The sequence below is a fragment of the Engystomops pustulosus genome, chromosome 6 (genome assembly GCF_040894005.1).
Source record: "Engystomops pustulosus chromosome 6, aEngPut4.maternal, whole genome shotgun sequence".
Taxonomy (NCBI): domain Eukaryota; kingdom Metazoa; phylum Chordata; class Amphibia; order Anura; family Leptodactylidae; genus Engystomops; species Engystomops pustulosus.
The window spans coordinates 75769658-75786097 of record NC_092416.1 but is presented as its reverse complement, the minus strand read 5'-3'; the positions used below and the strand labels follow the sequence as shown (position 1 = coordinate 75786097).

Sequence of the window (16440 nt, the reverse complement as noted above, 5' to 3'; positions counted from 1 at the left end):
ACTTGACTAGAGGAAATTTTACCTTGAAATCCAGATGTAGTGGGTTCTTGTCCCAAATCCAGACTGTCCAAGCTAGCACAATTCTCGTATGATTCTGAGCCCAAGCCATACACTGGATGCAGGATGTCAAGAGTCCTAGAAGACTTAGGGCTGCCCGGATGTTGCAGACATTCATTCTTGGAAAGAGACTCACAGCTTGTTTCAATTTTAGAACTTTCTCTTGGGGCAAAAAAGAACTGTTTTGCTGAATCTAACCTTACACCTAGAAATCTCTTCGTCTTCTGTGGAGTTAGGTGGGATTTTGATTATCCAGCCTAAATCTTGAAGTAGCAGCAGAGATATCTGTAAGTGAGCCCATAGTTCTGCCTCTGTTGTGGCAATTAAATTTCTAGATATGGCAAACCACAATGTTCCTCATCCTTAAGTGGGCTACCACTTCCACCATTATTTTGGTGAATATACGTGGGGCAGACAAAATTCCGAATGACAGTGCCCTGAATTGGGAGTGAAGAATTTCTACTTCCGGGGATTGAATAGCAAATCAGATATTTTTGATGGTTTTGTTTGAAAATGGGGACGTGATAGTACGCATCCTTGAGGTCTATTGTGCATAGAAAATAATTGAGTCTTTCGGACTCCTGCGCTGGAACAATCACATTCATATGACATAGCTGCTGAATGTTGGCTCAGATTTGGAGATTTTGACTGTGAATTTGGAGGAAATCAGAAAAAATATTTTTTTGGGGGGTGGGGGAGTAAGTGGAGAAATTCTATCCTGTAACCTGATTGAATAATTTGAAGAAACCAAGGACATGAGGAGATTTCCTCCCATTTAGTTACATTGTCATTGTTTTTTCTGTTTCTGGTCAGGGTTAAAGAGGTGCCCCAACTTTCGCGTAACTCCATCTAGCCGTCTTTCCCCTGAATGGTGGCTTATTATCTGCAGCCTTTTCAAGGATATAATCCAGTTCGCTACCAAATACAAACTCCCCCTGAAAGGGAATTCCACATAGCATGGCCTTAAGACTTAACATGCCCCCCCCCCCATTGTTTCAGCCACAAAGTTCTACGAACCGAATTGGCTAAGGCTGCTTCCCTTAGCCGAGAATCTTAAGGCCTCCGCAGAGGCATCAGCTAGAAATACAGTGGCTTATTTAAGGAGGGGCATAGACTATGAAGGACTCCCTAGGGGTCTTGTTTACCAGATGAGATTCAAATTTGGAAAGCCAAAAAGAATAGGGTCCTGGCAACAGATGTGGAAGCTATATTTGTTTTTATATTTAAAGAGGTGGTTTCACATGCTCTTTTGAAAAGAGCATCGGATTTCGAATCTAAGGGGTCTTTAAGTTGTGCAATATCTTCAAATGGGGGGGGGGGGGGGGGCACTTTTGTGACCTGGACAACTACTTTCAGTATAAGGTCCCATAAGGCATTTTCTTTAAATATAAATCTTAAGAAACTTCTTAGGACCGATATCCTTTTCTGTGTATTTTTCCGCTAAGGCTAGATCTTTTAGTGTGTCTACTACCGGAAAGACTCACTTCATGTTTTAATCTCCCAAATAGTTTGTTTTGAACAGAGGTTAGTTAGAATCCTGATCAGAGGAGGAGCATTGGACGTATCTAGTTTTTTCCTTGGGGGGGTTTGGGCAAATGTACGGCAATGGAGGATACCTCCTCTTTAATTGTCTCAGTACCTCTGACAACTTGGGCTGCAGGCTCCCTGCTGAGAAACCTGGGTGACTCTGAACCTTGGGGTAGAGGACTTGCTTCCACACATTTTCTCCCAACCTGTAAGTGGGTTAGTTTCCCTCCCCACAGGGAACCTGGTGTCATTCTGTATTAGCTTTTTGGGAGTCTAGGGAAGCTGGGAAAAATAAGCCCCATATTCCTCCTGGGACTCTTTCTTCCTGTCCACTTCCCCCTGATACAGAAGATAATGGTTCTCAATCTAGCCTTCCTCTTCATCCAAAACCAGATTTCTGACTTAGAAAACTGCTGAGGGACCAAGGTAATCAAACAAGGCTGCCATATACAGTCATGTAGCCTTCTTGATGTACCTATAACCCCATCTTTAAGGAATCCAGCCAGCTAGGAGACTCTTCTGCCACATTCTCTCGCAGACAAGCTACACAAGTCAAAGTCCATCTCTCACTGCACTCTGTAGGGAGTCTTATTGACCACTTTCCTTGGTTCAACATTCCCTTGAACCTACAGATGTCCAAACAAAACAATTACCAAACTGAACTTAGCCATAAAATAAGGAAAATCTTGCAGAATTCCTACAGGTGGGCTCTCCTGCTGCCATCTACTATGGATGAATTCCTGGTGCAAACATAACACCAAGATTTTGAGAGATGGTCACAGGGCAACCACCAGTGCACCCTCCTGTCAGCATTCCTTCCAATTCTGGTGCCAGACCCACACCTCTTGCTTTCGTCAGCCCGTATTATTGGCTGTAACCCCGAGAACCATGCCCAATTACGGTTCTGCTGCATGATGACCTGGAAGGCGCTGTACGATATCAACCCAGAGGTTCATGCACACAGACAGTAGCTCCAGACCCATCTCTCCCCCAACACCATGTGGGCGAAAGCGACCACCAGACAATCATAGCACTCCACCGCTGTCAAACCACCTCCAGCCCAAATGGGGACCAGGTAACTGCGTTCTGCATACAACCCTTGCTGTGTGGGCTGTTGTGGCAAGGGGGAAATATTAATCTTGCAGGTACTCATTCCTTTTGGTGGTTCATTGAGTGAAGGCGGATATATTTGAGTACCTCCCAGTTAAGACTATGAATTGCTGTTTGCAACTTTGCCTACAGTTAACATGCGCAATGGGTATTTTTTTTTCAAGAAAAATACAACTGACCACAAGAAGTAAAGAATGGAAGTTTAATTGTTTTCTGTGCACAGTTTATGCTACTAGCACACAGGCTCCACCAACTCCTTTGATTTTCTCCTCTGCTCTGCGGCTGAAGAATTTTGCCTTTACAATAACGGGCTGTTTGGGGAGTTTGCCTTTTCCAAGAACTTTGTAGTAACCCTATACAAAAAAAAAATAAAATAAAAATCAGTTTGTAAGAGCCCAGTACAGTATTCATAGAGGCATATATAAGGTATAATACTCGAGGACAGGAGCAGCATCTGCTCACAGTACAAAAAAAGCCTTTTGTTAATAGCTGCATATTTGCATTTAGTTCCAACTTACTGCATGCACAGCATCAATGATTGGTGCTGGGCCTTCAGGGTTCTTGGCATGGGTCAGCCTGGTCTGTTCACTAACCAGGGTCCACAGTTTGTCCAGGTTAATTGTTGGGCAGAACTGTTGGTTCCTTTTCAAGTGGTAATGTCTCATACCGACCTTACCGAAGTAACCAGGGTGGCTGGAGAAAGAAAGACACACGTCAGTGACCCAAGGTTATGTTATAGAAGAATAAAACTAGTGAAACCTAACGATAGTTCCCCCTTTAAATATTACACTGGGAGAACATATGCCCATGTTTGAGGGGCTCAATATAGGGGAAAATTGAAAAACAACAAAAGGCTATTCAAGTTATACACAAGGATTCCTAAACAATGGAGCCACACTCCCAAGTCTAAGATGGCAACTGCTCATCACTAGCATAAAAAAAATCATTTGGGCATTTATGGCAGACAAAAAAAATACTCTACTTACTATTTATCAAAGTTGATTCTGTGGTGATGCATACCACCAGCATTACCACGACCACCAGGATGCTTCCTGTGTTTACCTAGAAGAGAAAAGAAAAACAGAAAACCATCAGAAATCACTGGGAGATCCAACTTCCTCAGATTATTAACCCCTTAAGGACGCAGCCATTTTACAGCTTAAGGCTCAGTCCCATTTTTTGGATTCTGACATGCGTCGCTTTATATGGTTATAACTTTTGAACACTGTTACTTATCAAAACGATTCTGAGATTGTTTTTTACCCACATGTTGTACTTCATTTTAGTGGTAAATTTTGGCTGATAAGTTTTGCGTTTATTTACAAAAAAAAAAGAAAATATGATGAATTTTCTGAAAAATTTGCCATTTTTGAAATCATTGCGTTTTCAGGCAGATAGATTTACCACCTAAATAAATTGCTGAATAACATTTCCCATATGTCTACTTTACATTTTCACCATTTTTGAAATGTCTGGATAATTTATTTTGATGTCACGCGGCTTACAAATCGAATATCGCTTTTCCGGATTTTCAGAATTGACTATTTTGGGGATAAATACAGTTTTGAATGAAAAATTACATATTTAACATCAAAACCCCCCTATATAATCAACCCAATTTCAAATCTGCACCCCTCAAGCTATCAGAAACAGATTTTACGAAGATTGTTAACCCCTTGAGATCTTCATAGTAATTACATCAAAATGGAGACGAAATTTAGAATAGTCAAATTGTGCTGGTTATACGTTCATTTAGCTCTAAAATTTACACATTTCCAAAAGATAAAAATACAAAACCCACCATACAATTTGTTCTACAATTTCTCCCGAGTACAGAGACCCCCCACATGTGGCCGTGACTTGTTTTATGGGCACACAGTGAGGCGCAGAAGGGAAGGAGCACCCTAGGATTTTACTTTCCTCATTGGCCTCTTTTGAAGGCTGTAAAATTTTCGCTTTTGCGTTATTGGGGCCATGTGTTGCCATTTTTTTTGCGGGATGAGATGCTTTTTCCAATGTTACCATTTTGGGGTTGGTATCACCTATTGTTGAAAATTTAGGAACTTCTTTTTGAGAGCAGGAGTAGAAAAGCATCAATTCTCTGTTTTTTTTACTTTTTTTTGTGGTGTTCACCGTATAGACTAATAATCATATTATCTTCATTCTATGGGTCGATACGATAACGGGGATACCAGACACGAATATATTTTCTTGCGTTTTACTAAATTTGTAAAATAAAACCCTATTGTGGGGAAAAATCTATCATTTTTGTATTGCCATCTTCCAAGTGGCGTAACTTTGTTACTTTTTTGGCTACGGAGCTGGTTGATGGCTTGTTTTTTGCGGGACACTTTGTACTTTGCACCAGTATCATTCTAGAGTACATATGTTTTTTTGATCACTTTTTATAGCATTTTTTGTGGGATTGAATAGGTTAAAAATCATAATTTTTGGAGGGTTTATAACAGTTTTCTTTTACGGCGTTCATCGTGCGGGTTCAATAATTATTTATTTTTATTCTACGGGTTGTTACGGACGCGGTGATACTATATATGTGGGGTTTGTGTTATGATTTAGACTTTTTTTTTCAGTTATATGTCTCTTTATATGTTTTGGGGCTTTTGGGCATTTTTGGTGATTTATTACTTTATTTTTTTATTGAATAATTTTTTTTTTTTTTTACTTTTTCCACCATGGGAAATGAACAAGCAATAATCTGATTGCTTGTTCATAATAATACCCTGCAATACTTATGTATTGCAGGGCATTATCAGTGTCAGCCTATGCACTTGCATAGGGTGGCACTCTGCCAGTAAGATGACATCATAGACGCCATCTTACCGGCAGTTCCTGCAGGTAACACCGGGGTCCAGATCGGACCCCAGTGATACCGTAGCAATGATCGGTGCCCCCCTGAAAATGATTCGGGGGGGGTTGCGATCGTGGGGGAAAGACCCCCCAGATGCATGTTAGATGCCGCGGTCGCGTGAGACAACTCCGATCGCGGGTGTTACACTGGGGTGCCGGCTATCAGTCACAGCTGGCACCCCTTGTTTCCCGATGTCGGTTCGGCTCAAATCTTGAGCTGAACCGGCATCGGCTCAGCGTCCGATATATCGGACGCTGAGCGTTAAGTCACTGAGCTCAGCGTCCGGTATATCGGACGCTGAGCGTTGAGGTTAATAATAATAATAATCTTTATTTATATAGCGATTATTGCTAAAATTAGGTCACAAGACATTAGTGGCATCCAAAAAGATCTCTGATAAGACCATCCAAAAGAAATATTGCTTTACGCTTATATCCAAACAGGCCATTAGAGGGGTAGTCGGATTACAAAAAATGGAAACTTCTAAAAACAGGACCACCAATGTCCATAGGCTGTTTATTGAGCATAGCTGCAATGCCAGTCAAGAAATGGAAATGTGTGGCACTGCCTACAAGAAAGGTTCTTTATTTTTTTATCAACCAATATAAAACAAGCAGCGTTCATAGATTTTACAATTAAGGGTAGCTGCACACAATACTGAACTGCATCCAGTTTACCGATATAGGATCGGCAGGCATCAAAGAACGAGTTGAAAATTGTTCCAAGAAACAATCTGCAGTATGAAAGCTATTCAGTGGCTAAGACTAGCCTTTTAACACAAAGTCACCCAGTCATATTTGTAAGAACATAAGTTTTGTCCCAGTAAGTGTCACTGAGCTGGTGACTGGCCGTGCCACAGCGAGAGCACGCCAGTGAATAAAGCACAGCCATTTCTCTCCGAGGACTCTAGCACACCAAGACCATGGTCTGACCAGGATGTGACTCTAGTCTCGGGGGATTAAAGGAAATGATAAAGATTAAACCCATCTCCTGTCTTCTCAAAGCCCCCCTCCCCTTCATCAGTAAGAAGTATGCAAACTCCCAGGTGGGAAGTGAGAAAGCAGCTCCTTGTAGGCAACACTACAAAAATCATATATACGAAATAAAAACCTCGGTCAAGTGATGCTTTCATAATTTAAGCAGGGGTCCACAAATTCCACTATCATCTATAACACAGGAGACTACAAACTATGTGCAATATCCTTTACTCTATAAAAGATATGGAAACAAGACGCAACCATTTAACCAATCACAGCTCATGTTACAGGAAAAACTGCTTCTGTTTACTTAACATTTTTAGTGATATCACATTTCCACATCAAGAGTTTCAAAAGTTAAAAGCAGATGTACTGCAATGTTAGGTACAGCCCCTGATGTCACGACTTACCTATACGGCCGTGGCCATGGCTGACGTGTCCACGGAGCTTCCTAGTCTTCCTTAGTTTGGATGGCTGTTGAATAAAGCAGAACAATTGAATACTAGAACCACAATACGATAATATTGATATTGTCAGCATTAGAGGTCACTGAGCCAGGGACAAGCGAACAAGTGTAGCCATCCAAGAACTCCAGCACTAGAGCATGGGCCAGCCACAGTGACTTCTCTTATGGATCTAGAAAACATAATTCCAGGCAATTAAATATAGCCAACTATGAAATGGGGGGGGGATGAGTGAGTGAGTGTTCCGATTTCCCTAGTACTACCTTACATTCCAACTAATGGTGGTGACCAGTTGATGGGCATTGACAAGCCAACCAAGGGAGTATGTAATTAAAGATACTCATTCATCCCCCAGAGAAGGGCACATTTGTGATCACTGAAAAATGCCCCTAAATGTTTGCTCACCAATTCAGAAACCCCTGTGGAGGTCATGTGACTGCATGTAAAGCTGCTACAGATTAAAATCAGGACATCATTCTAGCATTAATAAGCACAAAGGGAAATTTATTCCACTGATACCATTCATCATGAATAAACTATTACTGCGTCCATGTCACAATAGGGGGCATCTCATTTCCAGGGAAACAGGGTATTATGCCCTGAGAGAATATTGGGAGTTGTATTTACACATAAGCAGGAGGGATGAATCCTGCAAATGAGCATAAGTCAAAGACTAAACAAAGTACAGAGAAAAGGAGGGGACAGTCACTTGTCAACTGCGACAGTGACAGAAAAGAGTGTATAGAAATGTAGACAGTCTGCACAGAGAAACGTGGATGGACTTCTATAGCAACTGCTTAACTCCCATATTACACACATAGCTAGATCACAACATACCCAGATGTACCCCAATATTACACTGTGCATAACCTTACATACAAAGCTGCAGCCATAAGACACCCCAAGAAACAGGAATAACTACACCAACAGTCCTGATGTTGTACCCCAACCTCACACTATGAGTTCACTATAAACACTTATGTACGCAATACATACATAGCAGTACTGCCATAATAGACAAGCGGCTCCAACCCTCCATTCCACCTACACCCCTAGGCCTCCTGCTCTCAGCTACAGTTCACACTTTCCCTCCACGCACGGTACTAGTGCCCGCCGTGTCCAGCAATAGTGCGGATGTGCAGGATGCCGGGCCATGAGGCAGCATGGCCTCCTCCCTCCCCAGGCCTCGAGCACATGCCGCTCTCCACACGTCATCACATCCGCACATCAGCACGCAGTATCTTCCCAGGCTTCCATTCATCCACCATAACAAAGTCCCCCTTCCATCCCGCATAGAGAGCGATCCCCTCCAGCCTCATTCTCTCGGTTCTGGCCCCCGCACCGCGGAACCACTACTTACCATGGCGGCGGTGGCAAGAGAAAGAGGGAGATCCCGGACGATCTCGCGAGAGGTTATGAAGGGCGGGACTCTAGATGGTTTCGCCGAGACTAGGAATTCTCGCGAGATTTCAATGCGTGGTCACCTGACACACACGACAACTAACACTAGAGAGCGCTAGGAGGTGGCGGCGGACATATTAAAGAAGACAGACATTGCACCTGGAAGTAGATTGGCTATACTGACCGCCCCTGGTATGTGCGAGACTAAGACACTGTACACAGCATGTTATCAACATATGGCACTATAGCAAGAGTAATACTGCTATAGTAACTACATTACATCCATATCACACTGTCTATGGTAATACTCTGCCGTATCCCAATATCATACTGACTATAGTAATACTCTGCTGTACCCCCGTATTACACTGACTATAGTAATACTCTGCTGTACCCCCGTATTACACTGACTATAGTAATACTCTGCCGTATCCCAATATCATACTGACTATAGTAATACTCTGCTGTACCCCCATATCACACTGACTATAGTAATACTCTGTTGTACCCCCATATCACACTGACTATAGTAATACTCTTGTACCCCCATATCACACTGACTATAGTAATACTCTTGTACCCCCATATCACACTGACTATAGTAATACTCTTGTGCCCCCATATCACACTGACTATAGTAATACACTGCCGTACCCCCATATCACACTGACTATAGTAATACTCTGCCGTACCCCCATATCACACTGACTATAGTAATACTCTTGTACCCCCATATCACACTGACTATAGTAATACACTGCCCTATCCCCATATCACACTGACTATAGTAATACTCTGCTGTACTCCCATATCACACTGACTATAGTAATACTCTGCCGTACCCCCATATCACACTGACTATAGTAATACTTTTGTACCCCCATATCACACTGACTATAGTAATACACTGCCGTACCCCCATATCACACTGACTATAGTAATACTCTGCTGTACTCCCATATCACACTGACTATAGTAATACTCTGCTGTACCCGCATATCACGCTGACTATAGTAATAGTTTTGTACCCCCATATCACACTGACTATAGTTGTACTCTGCCGTACCCCCATATCACACTGACTTTAGTAATACTTTGCCATATCACACTTACTATACCTAGTTCCTGTCGGGAGCAGGTGAGGAGTACAAAGCTACAGACAGATAAGTTTGTGGAATAGCAGATGTAGGAGAGATGATGTAGCTGAGCTGACTGTGTCATTGTGTGCAATAGGCATCTCATAGATCTCATCATCACTGATCTTTCGCTTTCTATTTATCAGATACTAGTGAATGTTCAGAAGATAGATGAAAGTGTATATAAGCCTGTACCCTGATATTCTAACCATATAGTGACCACACAGAACTAGATGGATCATATTGGGGCTCATTTACTAAGGGTCCGCGGAGAGCATTTTCGCCGGGTTTCCCGACGATTTCCATTTTGCGTCGCCTCGCGCCAGGGATTGTGTCACACGCGATAGGATTTTGGCGCATCGGCGCCGGCTTGCATGCAACAGAAATCAGGGGGCGGCCTGTCGGACAACCCCATGGATTTGGACAACGCGCAGGATTTAACATTTAGAATTGTGTCGCAAGACACGCACTTACAAGCAGAGGGAAGAAGAAGGGGAACTCTAGCGGACCTTGGCGGGGAAGCGACGGATGCAGGAACACGGGCGCACGATCTTCATGAATCAGGCCGGACTTCATCCTTGGTGGTGCAGACGGCAATGCATGACTGTCCTGCTCCATTAATCTCTATGGAGCTGACGGAGAACACCAAGCCTTATTATCAGAATTTTATAATTGTTTTCTCAGTAAAACTACTCGGCTCAGTGATTAAACGAGATATGCTTGTACATCAGTGTAGCTACAGCATTCTCAAGATATGTTTGGTTCATAATGCAACAAATCAAATGGTAGGTTTCCTTTAGTTCTGTGACAGATTTACCAGATCTACAACCATTTCTCTGCAGTGGAAAGATGACGGTGTGCGCCATGTTTGGGTGCAAGAATCGCATGCACAAGGGATGCGGGAAACACTTCTTCAGGTAATTTCAAGTTCAAGTGTCTTTACTCATCACATGTGGCTGTTCAGTTGATGACAGTAAACCAGTATAATGGAAAGTTATGCAGACTTTGCATTCCAGTTTCTCCCCAATTTAAAGAGTTACTGTAAAATTGACAAAAAATAGAGAGCCTTTGATAACTATTCCAACAATATCTGTATCATGCTGCTGGCTTCTTCCTATCCTTAGATACAGCTTGGTATATCTAGCAGCCTGTCTTATTTAAGCATATTCAGCTATTCCTGAAGGGGGCTAGCACTTCCTAGTTGTGACATCTGAGGCCAGAGCACTGAGGGTATTCACATGGATCCAGACAGCATGTTTGTAATTGGATGACCTGAAGCATGTGCCACATCCTTGTGGCATCACTCAAGGTCCTGTGCCAGAGCACTGAGGGCATTCACATGAATCAGGACAGCATGCTTATAATTGGACCACCTGGAGTATGTGTCACATGCTTGTAACATCACTCCTCTCCTTTCCTACTGCCCCTCCCAACAAGTTCCACCAACTCTTCTGCCGTTCTGTACGGATTCCCATGGTTACAGATAGACGGAGAGCAGCCTGGGTAGTGGGGTGGTTGGATTGGACAAGGTAAAACCCCTGCTAGCAGAATTTCTTATTTTTGCTTAGGTCATAGTTAGGCAACCGTTTTTATTCTTTACAGTTGTACTTTAAAACTCTCTGCTTTCTGTAAGTAAATGGCGACATTCTTTACATGTAGAGGATTTGTTTCAGGCCTTTTTAGTCTTTACAGCCTTTCACAGATTGTAATAACAGGAAGACTGCAGGTTTCCTGAATGATCACTGGTACCACTACAGGTACCGATTTGTCGATTTTAATTTTATTTTCTGTATGTGGTCACTTTACCTGTGTTTTTTAGACGTTTGCTGTGACTTCTGCAGAGGTCATTGTAGAGGGAAGGGGGTATTAAGCTGTGACCCTTCTACTTAGCGGTGGATCCTACGATGATATATGCATAGATGATACCTGCCATTGCAATCCTACATGTGCTGAGTAGACTGCTGCAAAGAATACAGACATCATGTAAAGGATTTAATCTGTGTATTTTAATTTGCAGGTTTCCCATGAAAGACCCAGAACGTCTTGCCAAGTGGATTGAAGCTGTCCAGAGAGATGATTGGAGACCATCGATTCACAGCAAAGTCTGCAGCGACCACTTCACAGAGAAAGACTATATGATACGTCCTGGGGCAGCTTGTCCATACTTGCGCATGGACGCAGTGCCCACTCCCCTTTATCCCATTCAACGGAAGAGAAAGACTAAAAAGAGAAAATATACCAAGAAAGCGGCAATTGACAATGTGGAAAACATGGAGTTAAATTCCGAGACTACAACACAGGAGACCCCAAGCGGGTCTGTTGTGACTTATAGCCATGAGGAGGAAATGGAAATACAGAGTGATGTGCAAATGGAGGAAAGACATGAGGAGCGAACTAATAGGGTAGAGGAAGAAGCACAGGTCAATGATCATATAATGGAAATACAGGGAGTGGAGCAAGTGGAGGTATCGCAGGTGGAGCAGCAGGAGGTGGTATCGCAGGTAGAGGACCAGGAGGCGGTATCGCAGGTAGAGCAGCAGGAGGTGGTATCGCAAGTAGAGCAGCAGGAGGTGGTATCGCAAGTAGAGCAGCAGGAGGTGGTATCGCAGGCGGAGCAGCAGGAGGCGGTATCGCAGGCGGAGCAGCAGGAGGTGGTATCGCAGGTGGAGCAGCAGGAGGCGGTATCGCAGGTGGAGCAGCAGGAGGCGGTATCGCAGGTGGAGCAGCAGGAGGCGGTATCGCAGGTAGAGGACCAGGAGGCGGTATCGCAGGTAGAGGACCAGGAGGCGGTATCGCAGGTAGAGCAGCAGGAGGCGGTATCGCAGGTGGAGCGGCAGGAGGCGGTATCGCAGGTGGAGCAGCAGGAGGCGGTATCGCAGGTAGAGGACCAGGAGGCGGTATCGCAGGTGGAGCGGCAGGAGGGGGTTGAGCAGGTAGAGCGGCAGGAGGGGGTTGAGCAGGTAGAGCGGCAGGAGGGGGTTGAGCAGGTAGAGCGGCAGGAGGGGGTTGAGCAGGTAGAGCGGCAGGGGGGGGTTGAGCAGGTAGAGCGGCAGGGGGGGTTTGAGCAAGTAGAGCGGCAGGGGGGGGTTGAGCAGGTAGAGCGGCAGGGGGGGGTTGAGCAGGTAGAGCGGCAGGAGGGGGTTGAGCAGGTAGAGCGGCAGGAGGGGGTTGAGCAAGTAGAGCGGCAGGAGGGGGTTGAGCAGGTAGAGCGGCAGGAGGGGGTTGAGCAGGTAGAGCGGCAGGAGGGGGTTGAGCAGGTAGAGCGGCAGGAGGGGGTTGAGCAGGTAGAGCGGCAGGAGGGGGTTGAGCAGGTAGAGCGGCAGGAGCGGGTTGAGCAGGTAGAGCGGCAGGAGGGGGTTGAGCAGGTAGAGCGGCAGGAGGGGGTTGAGCAGGTAGAGCGGCAGGAGGGGGTTGAGCAGGTAGAGCGGCAGGAGGGGGTTGAGCAGGTAGCGCAGGAGGAGGCAATAAATGAGAAGCAGAGAGTGGAAGTAATGAAGTGTGTGGAGATAATACAAAGCAAGAAGCAAGTAGGAGAAGGAAAGCGAGCAACAGCAATGATTGACAAGAAGAATTGGGAGGAAACACCAAATAGGAAGCAGACAGTTAAAGGGCAGTTTGTGAAGTTGACAACAGTGGACCATTGTGAGCAGGAAGAAGAAACTGGGGGTGAAAATATGGAGACACAAACCCATGGTGATCAGCAGAAAGTCGAAGATGAAGTAATAAAGGGGCAGAGGGTGAAAACTAAACAACCAGTTGTTAACCAAACAGAAGAAGCATCAGGTAAGAATCAGGACTCTGTGTCTTGTTTACCAGACAAGACAGTTGTAGTAAATCGGATGAGTAGGCATGAGCCTTCCAGACCTCCCTGTGAGAACTTGGCTGATTACATCCCTGTTGACCATGCATACTCTGCTATGTCTGGTGACAAAGAGAATGATGTTCCCACTCCTGTTGCTGACCCAAAAGTTGTTAAAATGAGAAGAAAGATCAAAACCTTACAGAAACAAGTCTTGCGCCAAGGTGTGAAGATCAAGGGCCTGAAGAAGACGCTGGTTGATTTGCGGAAAAACAACATGATGGAAAGAGACCCAGAGCAGGTAATCGCAGAGCACTGCAGTGGCCTCACTCAGGTTCTCTTCACACAACACCTAAAAAATGGCTACCGGCGTCACAGTGTCACTCAGTATTCCAACCTCATGAAGGAATTCGCTTTGAACCTATATTATGCCTCCCCAAAGGCCTATAAATTTTGCAGACTATTTTTGTGCCTCCCACACCCTGTCTCATTGAGAAACTGGAAAGCAGCTACTGAGGGAAACCCAGAAGTTCCAGTAGAAGGATCTGCACATGAACAACATGTTCCAGAGATGTCTGTGGGTAATGAAGGTTTACTGGAAGCCTGTGTACAGGATGAAGTTTTGCCCCAAACATCAAGTCAAGAGAGGCATTTGTCATTGATTCCAATGCAGGAAGGGCATTTGGTGGTGGCTCCAGTTCAAGAGGGACATATATCGATCACTCCGGTGCAACAGGGACATATATCGGTGGCTCCGATGCAACAGGGACATATATCGGTGGCTCCTATGCAACAGGGACATATATCGGTGGCTCCTATGCAACAGGGACATATATCGGTGGCTCAGATGCAACAGGGACATATATCGGTGGCTCAGATGCAACAGGGACATATATCGGTGGCTCAGATGCAACAGGGACATATATCAGTGGCTCCGATGCAACAGGGACATATATCGGTGGCTCCGATGCAACAGGGACATATATCGGTGGCTCTAGTGCAGGAGGGAGATTTGTCAGTGGCTCAAATGGAGGAGGGGCATCTGTTAGTAGCTCCAGTGCATGAAGAACATTTGTCAATAATTCCAGTGCAGGAGGCACATTTGTCAGTGGCTTCGGGACAGGAAGGACATTTGTCTATGATTCCATTTCAAGAGGGACATTTTTCTGTCATTCCAATACAGGAGGAACATTTGTGTGTGATTCCAATGCAGGAGGGACATTTGCAGGATTCAACCGGGCAGGATTAAACACAAGCATGAATGGCTCTTTAAATAACTGCTTTGTTTCCAAGCTTCTTTCCAAAGATTTACCAAGAGCATTCTATATGAGCAACTTAAATGTACATAGAATCCAGTGATGTCATATTGTAGATCCAAATTTGCTGTCCACTTCAGTATTATCATCCGGTGTATATCCACGAAGTAATGGGAAGTTGAATTGGAATCAAGGGGAGGATTTAGCGGAAGTGTCCGAGTGCAAAGCTGTTGGAAACCAATCAGAGCTCAGATTTCATAGACTACTATGGGAAAATGAAAGCTGAGCCATGATTGGTTTCCCTGCGCGACTACAATAGTTTTTCTCTAAAACTTTTGATAAATCTCCTCCAATGTGTCTTATGACAATACTGAACTGCAAGCATATATGAGACAGAAATTGTTGTGACAACAAAATAATAAGATGCTCAAGCTGCCCATACATATTAGATGTAAGGTAAAATGCGTGAATCTGTCACGTGTACAGGTTTTTGGATTATCCTCACAGAGGACTCAGCTTTACAGGTTAGCAGGAATATCCATGTACAATTGTCAAGTTTTGTTTAAAATCTACCATCAAATCAAGCATGTTACACCAGGGGCACTTACTTATAGATCCAGGCACTGTGACTGTCGTAATTTTCTTATATTAGTTATCCATGGCTTCTTGCCTAATATGCTAATAAGCCTAAAGGGCTCTGGTGGGTGTTTCTAGAGCCACTCGGTGATGTCTTTTCACTGGTTGTTACAATGAGCAGAACATGTCATCCCCCTGCTCTCTCCCTTCTCCTTCTTCCTGTGTAATGTAGCAGCAGCAGGAAGTGCAGGGGGAGGGGAGGCCTGCTCTGCTCATTGTAACAACAAGTGAAAATACATCACTGAGGAGTAATGGAAACGCACACACCATAGCCCCTCAGGCTCATTAGCATAATTTAAAAGTTGATTTTAGAAAGAAAGAGACCATGGACAACAAATATAAGAAGATTACCAGAGTTATGGTGCATGGATCTATGAATAAAAGTCCCTGGTTTATCATGTTTGATTGTGCCTTTTATTTTGCTTCCATTATTGTTAAATGGCTATGATGTCATAGCTTGTTCTGATAGCTGGTTCTGTAGTACCATCCATGTTCCAGTCTGTTTCTCTCATGCTAATAAACTGCCTGGAGATCCATCCATGTGTGACAGGCACACTTATTGATTGTGGTGTGTCCATGTCCCTCTTAAAGGGAACCCGTCACCACTATTTTCACAAATACAGCTAGTGACAGGTTCCTATAGAGCTCTAATAACTATTTGACACCCTGCTTGTAGCTAAAAATTATGCCCCTGAGATTCCCATATATTCAACTTTATAGTTTTATCTGGTAACTAAGCATGGCTACATGTAGTCCAGGTGGGCGTGGCCTCCTCGGGCTGAATCCAGCAGCTCCTCCCCATCCCTATCTCTGTATGCTGCTATAATGTCATGTGACCAGGGTGACATCATCGCAGGTCCTATAGCTTTTGTAGCATTAGGAGCTGTACACTAAGCATATATGTCATGAAATCACAGCATATTTTATCACATGAAATCACAGCAGCCTGCATGGAGAGGAGTAGAAGTCCATGGAGGCTGCTGTGATGGTTTTATGTGGTCAGATATGTACATGGGGTATAGTTTTCATATTAAGTAGCTCAAGGACCTTTGATGATGTCACCCTGGTCACATGACATTAGGCCACGCCCCCGTGGACTAGCTCCAAAGCTGCATAGATACCAGGCAAGATTATAACTCTGATTTTATGGGGATCTGAGGGGAACAATTTTTAGCTAAAAGCAGGGTGTCAGATAGTTATTAGAGCTC

At 44.2% G+C, this 16440-nt stretch overlaps 2 protein-coding genes and 1 non-coding gene across 3 annotated transcripts; 1 reads left to right on the top strand and 2 right to left on the bottom strand.

Annotated features, from left to right (window-relative positions):
- Nucleotides 1–2882: 2882 nt before the first annotated feature.
- RPL27A (ribosomal protein L27a) lies at nt 2883–8452 on the bottom strand. The gene is made up of 5 exons (XM_072156635.1): nt 8365–8452; nt 6951–7014; nt 3681–3756; nt 3213–3387; nt 2883–3047 (listed from the first exon to the last, which is right to left on the bottom strand). Exons 1-5 carry the CDS (start codon nt 8365–8367, stop codon nt 2919–2921), a joined length of 447 nt encoding a protein of 148 aa, XP_072012736.1. The 5' UTR covers nt 8368–8452; the 3' UTR covers nt 2883–2918.
- Nucleotides 6388–6518, bottom strand: LOC140066598 (small nucleolar RNA SNORA3/SNORA45 family). The gene has a single exon (XR_011848437.1). It is a non-coding gene; the product is annotated as a small nucleolar RNA SNORA3/SNORA45 family (small nucleolar RNA).
- Nucleotides 8441–15768, top strand: LOC140065936 (uncharacterized). Its single transcript, XM_072113496.1, has 3 exons — nt 8441–8597; nt 10384–10458; nt 11559–15768. Exons 2-3 carry the CDS (start codon nt 10391–10393, stop codon nt 14587–14589), a joined length of 3099 nt encoding a protein of 1032 aa, XP_071969597.1. The 5' UTR covers nt 8441–8597; nt 10384–10390; the 3' UTR covers nt 14590–15768.
- Nucleotides 15769–16440: the final 672 nt, after the last annotated feature.

Excerpts from the sequence above, each read along its gene's own strand:
- RPL27A (XM_072156635.1), bottom strand. Across the intron at positions 3,757-6,950 it reads CCATGGCCACGGCCGTATAG|GTAAACACAGGAAGCATCCT; the intron begins GTAAGTCGTGAC and ends TTTCTCTTCTAG. Across the intron at positions 3,048-3,212 it reads TCATTGATGCTGTGCATGCA|GGTTACTACAAAGTTCTTGG; the intron begins GTAAGTTGGAAC and ends TTTTTTGTATAG.
- LOC140065936 (XM_072113496.1), top strand. The coding sequence starts at position 10,391 with ATGACGGTGTGCGCCATGTTTGGGTGCAAGAATCGCATGCACAAGGGA. Across the intron at positions 10,459-11,558 it reads TGCGGGAAACACTTCTTCAG|GTTTCCCATGAAAGACCCAG; the intron begins GTAATTTCAAGT and ends TTTAATTTGCAG.